General features: G+C 45.2%; 1 protein-coding gene across 1 annotated transcript in view; it reads left to right on the top strand. All coding sequences in view use genetic code 11, as the record gives it.

Annotated features, from left to right (window-relative positions):
* The window catches only part of EGR_09138 (hypothetical protein), a gene marked incomplete at both ends in the record, with an annotated part of 11,459 nt that extends 775 nt beyond the window's left edge, over window positions 1-10,684 (top strand). Inside the window, 11 exons of the mRNA XM_024498387.1 lie at window positions 273-311; window positions 356-407; window positions 1,912-2,352; window positions 2,969-3,322; window positions 3,506-3,687; window positions 4,314-4,487; window positions 5,255-5,502; window positions 6,661-6,994; window positions 7,703-7,960; window positions 8,817-9,190; window positions 10,510-10,684. Of these exons, the coding sequence (XP_024347209.1) occupies window positions 273-311; window positions 356-407; window positions 1,912-2,352; window positions 2,969-3,322; window positions 3,506-3,687; window positions 4,314-4,487; window positions 5,255-5,502; window positions 6,661-6,994; window positions 7,703-7,960; window positions 8,817-9,190; window positions 10,510-10,684 (2,631 nt within the window). The remainder of the gene's footprint in view (window positions 1-272; window positions 312-355; window positions 408-1,911; window positions 2,353-2,968; window positions 3,323-3,505; window positions 3,688-4,313; window positions 4,488-5,254; window positions 5,503-6,660; window positions 6,995-7,702; window positions 7,961-8,816; window positions 9,191-10,509) is intronic.
* Window positions 10,685-17,146: the final 6,462 nt, after the last annotated feature.

Genomic DNA, 17,146 nt, shown 5'->3' with positions numbered 1-17,146 from the left:
TTAGTCAGCTCTTTCCTTGAGAGGTCTTCCCGATTCGCTTGTCAATGACTGCTTGGAAGTCCTTATTACCGGTCTTGCCATACCTTTTCGCTATCCGAGTTAGTTTCTACCCCTGCCTTGAGTGTCATCCAAAACTTCTTGAAGTGCTAAACCATGAAGCCTTGCTACTGAAAGGTTTAATCAGTAGAAACGCTTGATTTAATAGCGCAGCAGGCCGAATAGCAGCGATGTGGATGTTTTAATGGTCATTTTTATCCCTCTTTTTATTTCAGTTCCTCCGCCCAAACGGAAACCCGGACGCACGAGAATGGGTGAGTCCTTTCTCCTCTTGCCTTAAAAGGCTAATTCCTTCCAGTTGATCCCTTTAATGGCTGTCTTTACTGTCATGTCTACTATGCATATTGATGGTGAGCAATGGTTGGGTTTCCTCATGTTAATATCTAAATCTTGTGGTGAGAAGCGACTGCAAGCTCATATAATGCGGCTTGGTGCGACGAATACGTTTGTAAGGGATATTTCTGGAATTTTTCGTGCTTAAAGCGCTCTAAGTTTGAGCCAAAAGAACGAGATCGCTCACAGACCACAGACGTCGCCCGTGTTATGTGATGCGTCACTTTTCTACGAGCTCTTTTTCTATAAAGATGGAATTTTCCACTACCCGTCATGTTTGTGCAAGATTATCTTCAGTTGAGGTATCCCCATGACCCTCTTGCATCATTGGTCAAGCTCCTTCCGTTTCTTTTGCATCATACTAGTACTTTTTAACATCGAATGGACTATGTGATCTTGTCGTAGATTTCTGACTTTCCCAGTTTTATTTTGCAAAGCCCAGTTTGCTTAACCGTACTCCTCAAAAGGCCATCCATGCCATCAAATGTAACTGACCCTGATGCTATGTGAACCGTTGTGTTTACTTTAATTAGTCTTGCCAAAAGGTCAGTGGTTTTTTTTAACTCTGAAGTTCATCTGGAAACATTGTTAAGCTCAGTCGTGGTCAAGCAGAACCACGTGGAACTCTAGTTCTGCACACAGAATTTCCACTGATCTTCAACCGCTTGTCTGACATGTGCTTTTGAACTTGACAGTTCGATCTTGCCTGCACGACATCCGCAGATCTGTTTAAGCTAGATCATGTATCCTCGATCCAAACCACTAAAATGATTGCGATCAACCGAACAATAGACTGCAATGCTGCTTTGTCAGTCAATCAAATACGCCCCTAGCTTACTGAAGTAACTGCTGACATTCGAGTCGCTACCAGAAACTGTTACTTGGCATCCCAGCGTGAAGGTATCGGTAGATAGTGCCGAATTTGTTTTGGGATGCGTGGCTGGACGATGTTCTACAGCGAGCGCGGGACGTTTGCCCACAAGTTAGAGTCAGTCGGCGAAATACACAACACAAGTCGGCTTTACACAGCCATATTCCTTACTTTTCACTTTCTTGTCGTTCCTCAGGTCTTCGTCTGTGTTGCTCTCACCTTCAGCAGCGTGGGGAGGTAGTGAGCATTCAGATGGGGCACGGAAATTCACATGACTATTATATCTATTTCTTCCGCGGACATATTAAAATCATTTAGCTCTGGTCTCGTTTCATTGCTTGTCGTTATGCTCGAGCTTGGGATTGGTTCGCTCACTGCTCTCATCGATGTCATTCAGGAAGTGAAGTAACAATCGACCAATAGAAAGTCAGTGAAAGTAGTAGCGTAGGGCAGGTTTCTGTCACCAGCGTGGCAGTCGATCCACAAGGACCTGGAACATCCGCTTAGCCCCCTAGTTACTGCTGGATTCGAAGGCACTGAATGTTAGACTATAAAGTAAGCCAGAGGTTAATACTCGATTATCGTTTAAGCAGCACGGGTCAAGGTTACAAGGTCGTTGAAATAGTCCTAAGTGATATTGACCGTTTCAGAACGTCCTACGTTCACACGACAGGCGCCAGCGCCAGTGCTACCACAACCCCAGGCAACGACAACAGCAACCACAACCTCAGCTACAACGACAATCTCCCTTGATTCCTTCAAAGTACCCCTTTCCAGTCGCCTGGACAGTATCCGTCCAAGAACTACCACTTCAGCTACCATTCCCAGCCAGCTGAAAAATGGAACTCCCACTCCTCCCCCGGCCATTGTACTCGCGACCACAAATGGAACAGCTGTCCCCGTGACCACCGGTTTGGTTGCTACCGCCGCTGCTGGTGGGAGTGCTACGGCCCCGACGGCGGTTGCAGTAATTCAGCAGAAGCAGGTGACGACAACGACGGGATCGAGGACGGCCCAGCAGGCGCCACAGTCGATTGGGCTAGAGTTGATTCTCCCTAATGGGCTAAGAATACCGGTCTCTGCTACTTGTGGTTAGTGTTAAAAGAGCTATTCATTGATCCATTTTTAGCCATGGGTCTTGTCCGTTCATTTGGCTAGTGGTCCATCCGCTTGTTTAGCCCCATTTCTGCATTTGGCCACTGTCTATGCGTCTTCATTTTTCCTTGGACTTTCTAGGAGATTACCCACCTTGTAATTTGGTCTTTCCTCTATTCCGTGCGCCGTTTTGTTTATCGAACCGCCCAACTAAGCATTCCTCTGTTCAATCGGCCAGTTGATTCACCTTTCTAATTTTCCATTTGCTACTAACGGGCCATTCGTGCCTTCACACGCCTGTGGATCTGTCTCTCCACTCCTCCCAACCTTTCATCAGCCCCCCGTTCCCCATCTCTCCCTAGCTGTTCATCGACCGATCTACCAACCATTCCGCCGACTCCATCCATCCACCATCTGGCATCGGAAATTTGAGAAGGTCTTTTTATTACCCCGCCCTAGCTAAGTCAGACACTCTAAATTTACTCACCATGTTCTTATATCTTTCTCTCCAATCGTTTTTCTTACCGACCGTTCATATATTCACCCAAATGTCTCATCTCTTGGTTGAGAAGTTCTCCCTAGATTCAATAAGTTCTTTCCCTACGCTTTTAGCCAAGCCCGACGCACCAATTCAACCGACTACAACAGGGATAACAGTAGCATCCACTGGAGGCGTGCAGGTAACAGCAGCGGTGAATAAGTTGTCATCGACAGCATCACCAACAGCGGTGGCACGAACAACAGCATCAACAACAACGAGCACTTCGCAACAGATCTGCTCCTGCAGCCGATCAAAGTGCCTAAAGCTCTATTGCGAGTGTTTTGCTGCCGGGAGGGCCTGCGGGGATAGCTGCAACTGTCGGCACTGCTATAACAACCTTGCCGACGACATCTCGAAGCAGACTCGCGATGTCGCTATGCGGACTGCGCTCTCGCGTAACCCTCTCGCCTTTAAACCCAAAATTGGTGAGTCCGCCCTTTAGCCCCCCTTTGCTCTGTAACCTCTCTGTCTCTGAGCCTGTCTGATTGCAAACACCTGTCTTGACTCATCTCGCCACCACTCCAATCACCTATCCATCAATCTCTCCTTCAGCGCACCACTAGTCGGTCCATTAATGATCATTTTGCCTGTCTATTCACCACTAACAGGTTCATTGATGATTTCAACCATCCCCACTTCCTCCATTCCGAGCCTGTTCGACACCTCTAAATCCGTTTCACTGTCCACTGACCGTTGTCGTTTTCTTCACACAGAAATCTCGGGAAAACACGTGCTGGGCTGTCGATGCAAACGGTCGCACTGTTTGAAGGGCTACTGCGAGTGCTACCTTGTGAGTTAGCTTTCTTTCTTTCTTGCTATTTGAACGTTTTGGTTGCTTTACACGGTGCTCACTTCCGAATGAAGCGGCCTTAGTGGATTTTGACAGTACACCTCTTTGTGGCCTCTTTATCATGGTAAATATTTACCAATTTTAAAATGCACTTTGCCGCAAAGGAGTTAAAGACTCCTTTCCGTGGTGGGGTATCTCGATCATATTTTGCCAGTTTTGATTGAAGCTGCATCAGAGCTTCCTCAACTCTCGTATGCTTCAAGGTCGTGGGTTTCAGGTGTTCATTACCATGACCAAATTCAAGTTCTTGTTGTTTTCATCCAACCTTAAACAGGTGGAATATTCGAGTTGCGCCAGCTTTTATGGGAAGGCATGTGACGGTACGGGGAGGCTAGGGGGCTAGGAACTCTAACGTGGTAGGCTGAAGATGTCGATGGTTCAGTGGATTTTGAACACATTTACCGTTCATTGGCACTGCTTCAACTGATGATTCGGTCCCAAAACCGAGCATATTCAAGAAAAGAATATTTCAGCAAGAATACATACGCGAAATTTATTGACTATTGAAATTTGGAAGAAAGGGTAGTTTTAAACTGACTGAGGTTGCGTGTTTTCCCTATTACTAGGCAAAAATTCCTTGTAATCAACGTTGTCGCTGTCTTGGCTGCTCCAACGAGGAGACAGCGACAACGAACACCAACACGACGGCAACTACTACTACCACCACTAGTACCACCTCCGTCAATGATGTTGCAAATGCGACAAGCACAACCGCAGCTGGCGCGGAGTCCTTCAAAGAGGTGAGTGGTTTCAGGGGGTTGATACCGCTTATCTATCACCTCCTTGTGAATGCGTCAATCAATTTGTCAGTCCGTCCTTCCACTTCTGGTTTATCATCCACTCTCCTACCCATCTGTCTACTTATTCATCTACTCCTCCGTCTATCTGACGGTTTATCCGTCCACTTGTGCCTCCTCGACTCTTCCATGCACCCATTCGTCCCTTCACCTATTCATAATCGAGTCCTTTATGCGTCGAACCACCTGTCCATTCGCCTCCAACTCATCGTTCATTCATCCTTACCCATGCGACTGTCGTTTTATTTTAATATTTTCATTCTCATCGCCGTTATTTCGCCCGGGTATCCATTCACCCAGACTCATTATTGTGGTCGCATGCATCATTATCTGTATCCGCTTGAATGTGAAATCAATCCGTCCATCCATTTGTATTAATCATCGTTTGTCACTGGACTCAATTCACCGTCCATTCATCCATCAATCAACCCAATCGCTAATATCTTCATCTTCCATCTATCAGCCATGTGTCCCTCTATGAACAAATCTGTCCCTCTCCCATTTCACCCGTTCGGTAGTTTGATTTCTCCGTTCATCGACTCTTTTGTCTACCTTTCAATTTTTTTCATCCATCAGTCCGCCTTCGGTTCACATCTCAGTGTCCACGAATGCCTGTTTGTCGGGCTTTGCGCCATACTGATATTCATTTTAATTAATTACTCTTTTATTCGTCCCCCTAATTCTCATTTCATCCAACCTACAAGACCCAGGTGTCCTGGCTCGCCTCCCTGGCGACCCGGCAACAGGTTGCTGCTGCTGCAGCGGCCGCCGCTGCTGGCTCTACAACGACCCCGATTGGTGTGGTTGCCACTGCTGCCACCACTACCACTACTTCCGTCACTGCTACTACCACAACTCCCTCCATCGCTGCCACCGTCACCGCTGTCACTGCGAATCCACGCACCATCACGTTGAATGTGCCTATCAAAGCGCTGACTGCGGCGAGTGAGACTGGCAGGTGAGTCTTTGACCTGATGGCACTGGGGTCATCTTTTGATGACCAATGCATGTACCCATTTGTGTAGTGCGCTTCTTTACTCCAACGCTTTAGGATAGCGACGTTTCGGAAGGTTACTATCTGTCATCTGTCTTCCATGCTCATCCGTTTCTTGAGCTTCCACCGCTTTCGCCTTCCTAGATGGGATAGGATTTAAGCAATTGTTTCATCACTCACATTGGACAGCACCTCAACATGATGATGCTTCAGAAGTTCATCTCGAGCGATATTTTTAACAACAATGGGCAATGCTTCATTGTTACGAAGGGTAGAGGAACTGGCCGAACATGGAGTGCTTGTCTGAGTGACCCATCACCTAAACCCATTGTTACAATCATTTAAGTTTGGGAGGTAGGCTGCTCTGTTACCCCCTTCCGCACCTTCTCCAAGTGCCATGCAGTACATGTGAAGGGAAACTTCTGCAGCTTTTGCACCGAGGTGAACTTGGTCCGCTGAGCGGACGAGCTCGATTCGCTTTCATACGGTCCAGCCGCCTTTCGATGAGGGTTTCTAACGGCCGAGAAGGGGTAGAGATTGCGAGGGATGATACCATACCGTGCCGCACATAAACTATTGTGCGCATGTTAATAGGAGTCACGAGCTTTCTGGTCATCTGATACAATGGAAGGGATGGACGGGATATGGATGTTTCTTCGAGCCACTGAACGGGCTTCTTTCCAGTCCGATGTGTTTTCGGTGTACTTTGCGGATTTCGGTGGCATGCTCCTTGCTTCTTGTGGTTTTCAATAAGCTTTCATTTTTGCTATGGACATCTTAACATGGAAGTGGCTCATTCATCTGTGTTGCTGAATGCTCATCAGTGCAAATAAGTTTGCACTTGGAATGTCTTTAGGCAGCCATTTGTACCATCTGGTAAACTTGGAGAAGTAGTTACTCAAAGCTTTGCTTTCGCTACTTCTTGCGTATTTTGAAGTGGTTGCGCCTGTAATTGCTGATATGTGACTCTCACTTCCACCCTTCCTTTCGCCCATTTCTGGGTTCCACCGCCTACCCGCCTTTGATTTGTCCATCCAGGCCCACCTCATATGAGCAATAGGGTGTGCGCCTATGCTCTATCCAACGGTCACTTAACGCGTTGTTGTTTTTGTTGAACCTTAGAGTGATTGCACACCCGGCGGGTTCCTCCACAGATCTCCCACCCCTTCTTCTCCATCAGTCTTATCTTGCTGCTGCTGCCGCCGCAGCAGCCGTGGCAGCAGCAGGAGGCGGGAATACGACTCAACAGGATCTGATCAAGTGCCTCAACACTGTCCTGCCTGCTGTCCGGTCTCAGCCGCAGCTGCAATCTCAGACTCCTCACTTTATCATTCCTGGTGTTGTACAGGCGACGGTATCGGCTGGCAGGCCGACCGATGCTTCTACAGCAGAAACGACGACGTCGGCGACGGTAGCGGCACCCGTCTCAAAAATATCTCCACCGTTTTCCATCGTGGTTAGTCTCAATCAGTTGAATGAGCTAGAGGTGGTCTAGTTGTTGACCGGATTTAAGTGGCACTGTGGTACTTGACAAATCGACAAGCTGGGGAACTAACAGTGTTGGTGAAGGCCAAATGTTGGAAGGCACAACACCCCCGCGTAGGAGAGTGCAGTTCCTACGACGATCGCTTTACTCAAGGACATTTGTCCTGGAGAAAAAAATGGTCAAATGGGATGGGCGGTGTACAGTGGTTCCCCAACATCGCATTCTTATTCTTTGCCGCTTTTTTACCTCCATAGTGTTTCTGCTTTCAAGAGTTATCTTCAGGCTCTTGCAACCTTGGGAAATATCGGCTCTTCAGGTGGGACTCAGGAGCCAATATTTGTGAGCTATACCTCTCTGGAGATCTTTAAGTCGCCAATGCTTTGTCTCGTTTCCTAACTGAGGCTGGGACTGGTGCGCAAAGCCGACTTGATTTCGACAGCTCTTCGCCCTTTGGTCTGTAGATTTAGCCATCCACAACTGATGCCTTTGGTCTGCGACGTTTAGATAGTTTAATGGGCAGGATAAAAGCGGGATTGCCCTTCTCCTTGATCGAGTCGGCTGACTTAAGAAGACATGCGAGTCTGGTAGTGGGTTTGACCTGGCGACAATTAGCACAAGTGTTTTGAGAAGTAGTACTCACGGGGTTTGAGTAACATCTACGCCACCCTTTCTTTCCAGACGAAAACGGAGAGGGTGGAAGAGGACGAGGTTAACAGTGGTATTACGGCTTCAGCATCCGAAGCATCTCCAGGAAGGCTAAACGATGATAGCAGTGATGATGATGATGATGGCAGGAGTAACATCGACATTGGTAACGGGGAGGATGTGGCCGAGGAGGACAACTACAGTGGCTACACTGAGGAGGAGTTGGCCTTCATGCACCGTCTTCAACAGAATCGCAATACCACTGCGGCTCCTGCCACTGGCATTTCTCAGGTGGGTCATTTTACGTGGTTTTGTGGTGGCCGATCGTCTTCTTCCATTCATTGAGCATGTCTTTGAATTTCGGGAATTTTTAGCCCCTACCGATTTTTCCATCTGGATGGGTTGCCTATGTTTGTATCCTCTCCCAACGAGGAGGGCATGGCGGTTCTGCGGAGCCCAGATCTGTTTAGGTGTGAGACAGGCTGTAACCACTCACCACCTTTTCCCGTTTTGAGCTGACTAGACCATGAATTGTGGGCGTTTAGCAACATCATCAACATTATCTGCTCGGTTGAATGTTGATGCATCCGGAAGATGGCGGAGGGTCATCAAGCTGTTGCTTGATCTGCACAAGAGGCTGTCTGCCTCATTATATTCGCGGCTTTGATGGGAACGAGTGGAAATGTTTGAACTCGGAGCCTTCACCGTGGACGTTAACTTTGTTGATGAGGAGGCAACCAAATTTCGTTTCAAATCCAAATGACTGGTGCTCATAACCTTTCCCTTGACTGAAAACGTGCTGTATTGAGAAGTTTCGCAGCAAACTGATGTCCACGGAGATGGTCATCTTTGAAGTAATGCTAAAAGCCTACGATATTCATGAAATTCTACCCATTATTGACAATTGTATCTCTGTTCTGATTTTGGCTGTCATCCTTTGCGTTGTCTTCGGTTGAGTTGAATAAATTCGATAAGCTTCCGCTGTCAGAAGCTTGAGTCGCCGACGGATTCAAATAAACGATCTACTCATCTTGTCGGTTACCAGAACTGTGTTCGAATGCTCTATTTTCGTTTATCGGGTGGCTGGCATTTCTCAACAATCCGACATTAACTCGCCGCACTCCCTCTCTCCGCTAAGGTAATGAAGAAAGAGGACTTCACAGCCGATGACGACGCCACAGTCGCTGCAGCAGGCGTTGCAACGCGCGAATCACCCCAATCACTCGCCTCCAGTAGGGATGAAACAGAGGAGCCACCGCCGCCTCTCCCTGAAAGTCTTTTCTCTTCTTCCTCCCCGTCCTCCTCTTACTGCTCTGACGCTGCCGACCCTTCCGTCACCGCCATCCTCTCTGGTGTGCCGTTGGTAACACAGCAGTCACAGCTGCAGGCACCACAGCCTGGAACCACCACTGCGTTGGGGCGGACAGTCCAGATTGTGTCAGAGGATAGGCTTCCTGTGCTTTCTCACTCCGCACCGCCGTCGTTGGGTCCTGATTCTGAGGAGAGGCTGCTTAGCGTCCGGTTTGCTGTTTTTTCTTGTTGAGGCATCTAGGGACATTTTTCCAGTTAAACTAGATACTTTGAAGATTGACTGTACGAAATGGAGTTACTTTGGTAGCCGATGTGTTGCTCCAAATGCTGGTTGTGACGGTTAGTTGAGGTTGCGCTACATTTCCTGCGTGGAGCACAAAGTTTATTTTAGGAAAGGCGATTGATTAGTGTTACTTTCACCTGGTAGCTGAGGGCGTCTGCGATGAATCGCTTGCTTTCCGCGAGTCTAGAATTCAAAGCCTGCTGCGTGGTCCACGGAATCTGTCAACTTGATGCTGTAATGAGTGAGGAATCGATCAAGCAGAATGCCTAACGAGTTAAGCGAACGCGGATTTCACTCGTGACTTGTGACACTTCACCTACTTTATGCCTTTTCGGTCACTTTGTCGGCCATGTTAGGCGACTATCTGTCGGCTGACCGAAATTCAGAAGGACGCGACTTAGAAACGAAATTACGAATGCTGTGCGAGTTCGCATCCAAGAGGAGAGGTGCGAAGTAGACGTGAAACTTGCGATTTTGCAAAGGGAATGCGCCCACCACTGGTGTGAATATGCATGGTGTTTGGGTGCTGCTCCCTTTCGCCTTGTCTCATCTTCAAACACTGTTGGTAAAATCGCGAGCGCTGATTGCATCAGAGAATCGCAAGGTAGCAGTATGAACGCCTTGAATGCGAGCGAGCGGTTACTTTGGTAGACTTTACCCTCCACCACAAGTGCGTTAGACATCTGAGATGACGCCAGGGCGGTAGGCAATATGGCATTGGGCTGAGACGAAAGTGGCTCTCGTGAAGACTACTTTGCAACGTTGTTATCAGTTGGAACGTTGGAACCAATTCTACTGTCCCTTTCAAAAGGGGTTTTGTTGGAGTGTGTTCGGCGAGGCGAGGGTGTAGCAGCTAGGTGAACAGAGCATGGCATTCGTCTACGTTGTCTGTTGGTTTCGGAGTGAAGTTCTTTTCAAGCGGAGGAATTCTGTCTTGGCGATGAGCTTCGAGGTGTCGCGTGGAAAGTACATCTGAGCTGAGATCGTGACGGATGATGATGGAGAATTAAATGGCATCATTTCCATTCCGTCCAGCGAACAGCTTTGATTTGTCGATAAGGCTGCTCAGATCACAAGCTTGGATTCGACACAACCTTTAACCTCATCCTACAGTGCCTGCATATTCTCGCATCATTGCAACACCAAAATTGCGTCGTCGAGAGCGTTTTAGGTGCCAGCAATAGCCAATTGTTCTGTAAATTTTGACTGACCTTGTATTGAACGATCATCATCATTTCTCTTGCAGTTGCAGTGTGCTGGAGGCGCGTTTCTTGCGTCGCAAGATCGATGAGCTGGAGACTCAGGTAAGTCGACTGACCCAGCTCATCCGGACTCAGGGCGAGATGCTGAGCAACCTCACCGAGATGATGCAGCGGCAGCAGCAGCAACAACAACAGGCGCAGACGCAGCATCAGCAGTGACACAAAGGCGACTCGCATTCACTCATCCATCCATTCCTCCCTTCCTCTGTGTACATAACACTCGCGTCGCTTTTGGGTGGTACGACGCACCACTCCTTCACCTTTCCTAGTGAATGACTGACTGACTGAGCTCTTTGACAAACGATTGCTGTCAACATCTTCGTCCATCATACATTACCATTATACAAGCACACACACCTCTCTCTACGTACATATTATAAATATTGTTGTATTCTAATACTTTATATATATAGACACGCGGTACAAACAATAAAAAAGCACGAGAAAAAAGAAACCAGTGGCTTTACTACTGCGCCTTTTGTTTCGCAGGGTGGGTGGGTGGAGAGGGGGAAACGACGGTAGTTCCATTGGAGCGCGAGACAACGGGGGAGGGGAGGGAGGATAGGACCTGTTGCTAGAGCGGATGTGTGGGCGGTGCGACCTTTTTTTGCCCTCAGGATGGTGGCGGTGGATGGCATTTGACCTGATAAAAGGTGGAGAGCTGTGATTAAACGAGATTCCTTTTTACGACTGCGGGTTGGGCTGATCGAAGGCGAGGTATTTGCCGAATTTGTTGGAATGAAATAATACTTGTGGGAGGGGGGGGGGGCGTCATGAACTGATGCTATGGAATAGGGATTCATAAAAGCGGCAAGATTTATGAAGAAAAGATCGATTTATGGTTTGGGGGATGATTGAGTTGAAGGCTGATTTTAATTCGCCAGACGCATTGTTCCACGATTCGTACAGGAATCGTGGTAGCTACAATCAGTAAAGTTGTGCTTTTGATAGGGAGATTTTAGTTTGCACGCTTCAGGACAATGGAGGTATGGTTAGGAATAGCGATTCTACGCGAGGAAGTTTCAAGTCATGGCCAACTTTTATTAGGCGATCGTAATTTGTCATGGAGTTTTTGGTTAGTGTGAACTCTCATCAGAAGGCAGTTGAACCGTATGAATGCAAACCGAGCTCGTCTGCTCAGCGGACCAAGTTCACCTCGGTGCAAAAGCTGCAGAAGTTTCCCTTCACATGTACTGCATGGCACTTGGAGAAGGTGCGGAAGGGGGTAACAGAGCAGCCTACCTCCCAAACTTAAATGATTGTAACAATGGGTTTAGGTGATGGGTCACTCAGACAAGCACTCCATGTTCGGCCAGTTCCTCTACCCTTCGTAACAATGAAGCATTGCCCATTGTTGTTAAAAATATCGCTCGAGATGAACTTCTGAAGCATCATCATGTTGAGGTGTTGTCCAATGTGAGTGATGAAACAATTGCCTAAATCATATCCCAACTAAGAAGGAGAAAGCGGTAGAAGCTCAGAAAATGGACCCCAAACACGTGCAGATGTCGGAGAGTAAACTTCTCCAAACCACATCCTCAACACTTCTAAACCACTGCACTGGCCCATGGTGTCAAGCGCCACAGATGCAATTATTCACTTGCTTTTGCCCAAACAGGTGTTACTACTGAGGTCTACCTGCCTTGAAGGCTCTCAAAAATGATGTTCCCTTCCTGTTCCTTCAAGATAACGTAACGCAGCGCCTCATTTTCCTTACCATCGTAAAACTTACTCTTGGGGCGATTTATACATTAGGATGGAAAGGTGAGTAAGAGGACCTCATTCTCAACATCATCACCACCACTAATTCCTTAGGATTCCTCTCAGTGGTTATCCTCTTTTCTAGGCTTTAATGAACTGGCTAGGAAAGTTGAGTTTGCAAAGGAAGGCTGCTAGCTACAAAACTTCAAAACGACAAAATGATACCGAATGTTGTGGGTCGCTGCGAAAAGATCAGATTGCATCGTAGCCTACCATTATGAAATTGTTGATGGAATCCCTTCCAATCAACAAGTTTTATGTCTTGGATAAAAATAAAAGTCGTCACTTAGGGGTTGTTGAATGGCAGGCAGCTATAACTGGACAGGGTCGCAAGTTCCCACATCGTCGCTTAAGCGAATCGTGAATTCACACTTAAAAGTGCCAAATGATTAGTTCTTTGGTAATTAACGAAATCGCTAGAATAGGAAGAAGTCTCAACAGAAATATACTAAACAGAGAGCAGTTGTTGGAATGGCAGGAGACTTGTATGTGACAGAGGGTTAGAGGTGCTGCCAGAAGGCTGGATGTCGCGGAGCCACAACCCCCTGCTCCAAGTCTGTGGAAAGGGATCTTGCTATAAGCATGCATGCTCTTGAACGATAATTTGGAAGGAAGGTGGGATCACGAAGAACGCTGCAATTCCACTAAGGATTTTGGAAATAAAGGGAACAATGAAACGTTGATGGCAGAAACCCGTAAGTTGTCTGTTCTGCCTGAAACGAGGAATTACAGTTGGGACGTCTTAAAGCAAGGCAAACTTATTCAAAAAATGTATCTGTCAGCAGGCCTTCGGACAAAGAGTCAAGGAGTATGTTCCCCATATGTCTTATTTTTTTGCCGTTCAAAATGATATTAGTAGGAAAGTGAGAAAATTAAAGGTCAAAATGTCAGAGGGTCTACAAAGTGCTGTTGGTGCTACTGCAGGTATGTGTTTAAAAAACTCTTCAACTAATTCAATTCATTTTTGCGAGAGGTCAATTTTTTTGCCCTCAGGTTTGATTGAAGAGATAGTTGATTTTAATCAGCCACTAGAAAAAGCCGTTGATGATTTGTATAAGCCTCTGAGAGCAACAGGCAATCACCGCTTAGAGGGAGGGCAGAGGGAGCTGTTTATACATCTGACAAGGCGAATTTCCATTTGCGAGGCCTCGCACCCGATTCATGTGACGAAAAGCATACACTTGTCAATCACATGGCATACGAATTGTACCTGGCGGATGCCAACAGACGTCATTTCGATAACTAGGTGTCATTAGACGTTTTCGGCAAAAAGAGCTAAGAAAAGGACATTGGTACTTCAAACAACACAGGTGCATGGACTACTTCAGCAGATTTTAGAATGGTTCAAATGGATAAAAAACGGTCAGCTTCCGTGGAAACTTATTTAAAGATACCACTATCTGTCACTACGGTCAGATGTGCTGTCTTTCCGGCATTTTTTAGCACAAATTTGAACCAAACTCTAGATAGCTTTCTTAAAGATGAGTGGATGAAAAAGCCATTTATTTCCTTAAAGGTAATTTCATCCCTAATTTGAAGTTACAACGTGCCAAGTTGTCACTGCTTTAATGAAAAGGAATTCTTGTTGGGACACTTCTAACACTAGAGCTTATTTAAAAAAGGTTAGGAGCTACTGATCTCTTCAATAAGGGCAGATGCCGTTAGCTAGGAGTTTAGACCTCCACAAGCTCCTTTTAAGAGTAGGGGCATTGCACAAGCATTGCTCAAGACGATCGTTTCAGGGTGGAAAGCCTACTTTCCCTCTTGAGATGGTAAAGTAGGCGGCTATTCCAATTCACCATGGGAAAATACAAAATGTTCTAAAAATAGTATCCAATCCAACCCAAGGCACAAATGGGTAAGTTGTGAATGATCTCAAAAAAAATTCCTTACTAAAAAAGGCCACAGAACAGTTTTGGGATGTTTTGGGGGCTTACAAATGACTAGGAAGACGGCAGTCACGCACTTGGCAGTAAGTGATGTCTTGCAAAGAGGTTTCTCAGCTACTCTACACACGAATCGGTAAGTCACTTAAGGTAGTTTTCAAGTCTCTTCATTTTTTTATTTAAGAGCCCATAATCAAACTGCCTAAATGATTAAAACAAAAATTGGGAGTTCTGTCTAGTGCCCACCGATGAATCATTTGACTGAATGCTTCAGTATTATACAGGGTTAAGTTACTGCAAACAAACTCGTCAAAAAGATGGGAGTTAAGCGTTTTCGGCCTGACGGTAAGTCTCATTTTGCCAATACTCTTATTATTCTAACAATTGGAGGGCATCCCTAATTTGCCATTTACGTGGAACCGTGAAGCGCTGGTCACGTTCATAACTCTGGCAAGGGTAGAGGTGAGAACCCTTAGCGCAACAACTCAAATAGGAGACAGTGACACACCACAGAGAGAGGTCTTTCAATCGCTCACCTTAATACCACACACAATTCTTCATTCAATACTCGGATTTCATTTAAGCGATGACTTTATTTAACCAGCAATTGAGTAGATTGGCGAAAAAATCCCACTCTTTACGCTAAGATTTTGAAGAGTTGGAAGGAGACAAAAGACATCAGTTGAATTTTTGTCTTGCATAGTCATGGAACACAACAGTGGCGACAATAGGAAGCTTCATCTCAGCACCTCAAAGTTGGAACTATTCGTCAAAACACACTAAAATTTACACAAATCCGAAACGTTGATCTTTAGGGCCATTTTGAAGAAGCAGTAAGAATTGTATTCAAGATAGCCAAAAAAACGGACTGGAGATGGACAGCAGCAGCAGCCGCAGTTAACTGGATACTACATGGAAACTTTATTTTCCAAATTAAAATAGGTTCTACAAAGTTTGCATTTTTCAAACAAACCTGGGAGCTGATACTGCAAGCCGAGTTTTCAAAAGGCTCATAGTTGGTTCAGGTTTCCAGTTCCAAAGTTATAAACCGGAGACTTGTTATCCAAAGCCAATACATTAAAACGTCATTTCTTAAAGTTTTGAACAGAAACTAGACAGTCTTCTTCCATTGTCTCTAAATTGAACAATAAATCAAGGAAGTCACCTGTGATTTCAAATATAGCACTAGACTAGATTGATTAGCCGTGTCAAATGGACTGACTGTCAAGCATCAATTGACAATTTCAGCTTTGAATCAGACTATGAAGCCAGCATATTTAGGTTTTTGAATAGGCGAATTTCCACAAATGGTCCTCAATCGGTTGGTACACCTATATATTTCTCTGCTGTTTTTATGGTACGTCGTAACTACAGGAAGCTCCTTAAAACTGCTTCTGGAAGCAATCAAATTAGCCCCAGGCATCGTCGTTTCTACCTCTTCTATTTCACGTATGACCTTATGACTGGTAAATGCTGATATAAAGGGGGACCTATAATCACAATGAGCTGGGGAAAACACTAGCAGAGAATGCGAAAAAGTAGGGTGGAGTGGTACCTCAACTCCTGCACTAGCACAAATTAATCCAATAGTCCTAAAAACCGTAAGAATAGGATGTCTTCCGAACCCTAAAACAATACCGAACTGAAATTTGAATTAACGTGCAAGCAAAAGTCTAATGATGTCAACCATATAGGCGGTAGAGGACAACATTTTTTTGCAAAGGCCAAATTGTAAAACATCAAAAATGATTTCTATACTTGGGTGAAAGAAAAAGTTTATTTTGTGTTTAGGGTAGACTTCGGACATTGCTTAAAGCACTCGTTAGATTCTAGCCTCAAAGTTAATGCGAACAAAAATAGTTAACCAAACAAAAAGGGAAAAAGAAAGAAAAATAATGGGATCCTTAAATTTAATTTGAGCAAACAGGCAATTATGTCGTATTCGGTCAGAAGAATTCCACCTGGATTGGAAAGTTTCGAAAGCTACTTAATCAACAAGTGTCCTTCTGCATAGGAAGCAGCGCAATGCAGAAATGAAACTAACTCACTGTCGGGACTTTTTGGGTGGAGAAGCAAAGGTGAGTGATTCCCGATAGTTGAACGGACATGAATGTTAACATAAAATCGACTCAAAATGTGACGAATGCTTAAGGACTCACACTTTGGTCTTACTTCACCTTCCTCAACGAAACAAGAACTAACTGTTTAATACAATTCCTCACCCCTCTTTCAAAATTTATTAAACCCTTTTATTAGTGGATCACTAGCAAGAGTGAAGTAATGGCAAGAATTTTGCTTATTAAGATGACTCCAAAATTTTAAAATTAATTACTGGACCTCAATTCTTTGATCACACAAACCCTAGGCAAAAACTGAAGCTAAAACTTGAACGATGACAAAGCTTTATGAAAAACCTTAGTAATAAACATGCATTTTCTTTCAATTTCAACAGTTCCAAAGGGAAAAAAATAACAAAACCCCATCTTGAAACCATTTGCATATAAAATAAAATTTTTTGAGGATTGCCAAAATTTGACACACTTACCTGTACATTAAAAGCAGGGCTTTAACATTCACAAAAGTCGTTATACTCACGCATTATGAATAGGGAAATTCTAGGTAGCCCAACATCAGTAAACAAATTGTACAAAGGATAACTAATTAACATTTTTCACACCTTCGGATGCTTAAAATGCATTCTAAAGGATTCTTTTGCGTAAAAAAATCATACTTCAGGCTCAAATGATTTGGAAACTTCTTTTAAAGAAACCTAAGCCGAATTATTTAACTTGGACAAATTTACCGCGGAATCGTTTTCCACCAAGATATCTTGCGGTGTTAACTCCCTAACAGACACTTCCTGCAGATCAGATCCGCGAAAAATAACAAAATCATAGACTTGAGGGTATATTTGATCACCATTTGCGGATTTTATCACACGAACTACAATAAACGAACAAAAATAGATACCTTT

Source organism: Echinococcus granulosus (genome assembly GCF_000524195.1).
Source record: "Echinococcus granulosus chromosome Unknown EG_S00133, whole genome shotgun sequence".
NCBI lineage: Eukaryota > Metazoa > Platyhelminthes > Cestoda > Cyclophyllidea > Taeniidae > Echinococcus > Echinococcus granulosus.
The sequence above is the reverse complement of the archived record's forward strand: the minus strand, read 5'-3'. Positions and strand labels throughout refer to the sequence as shown.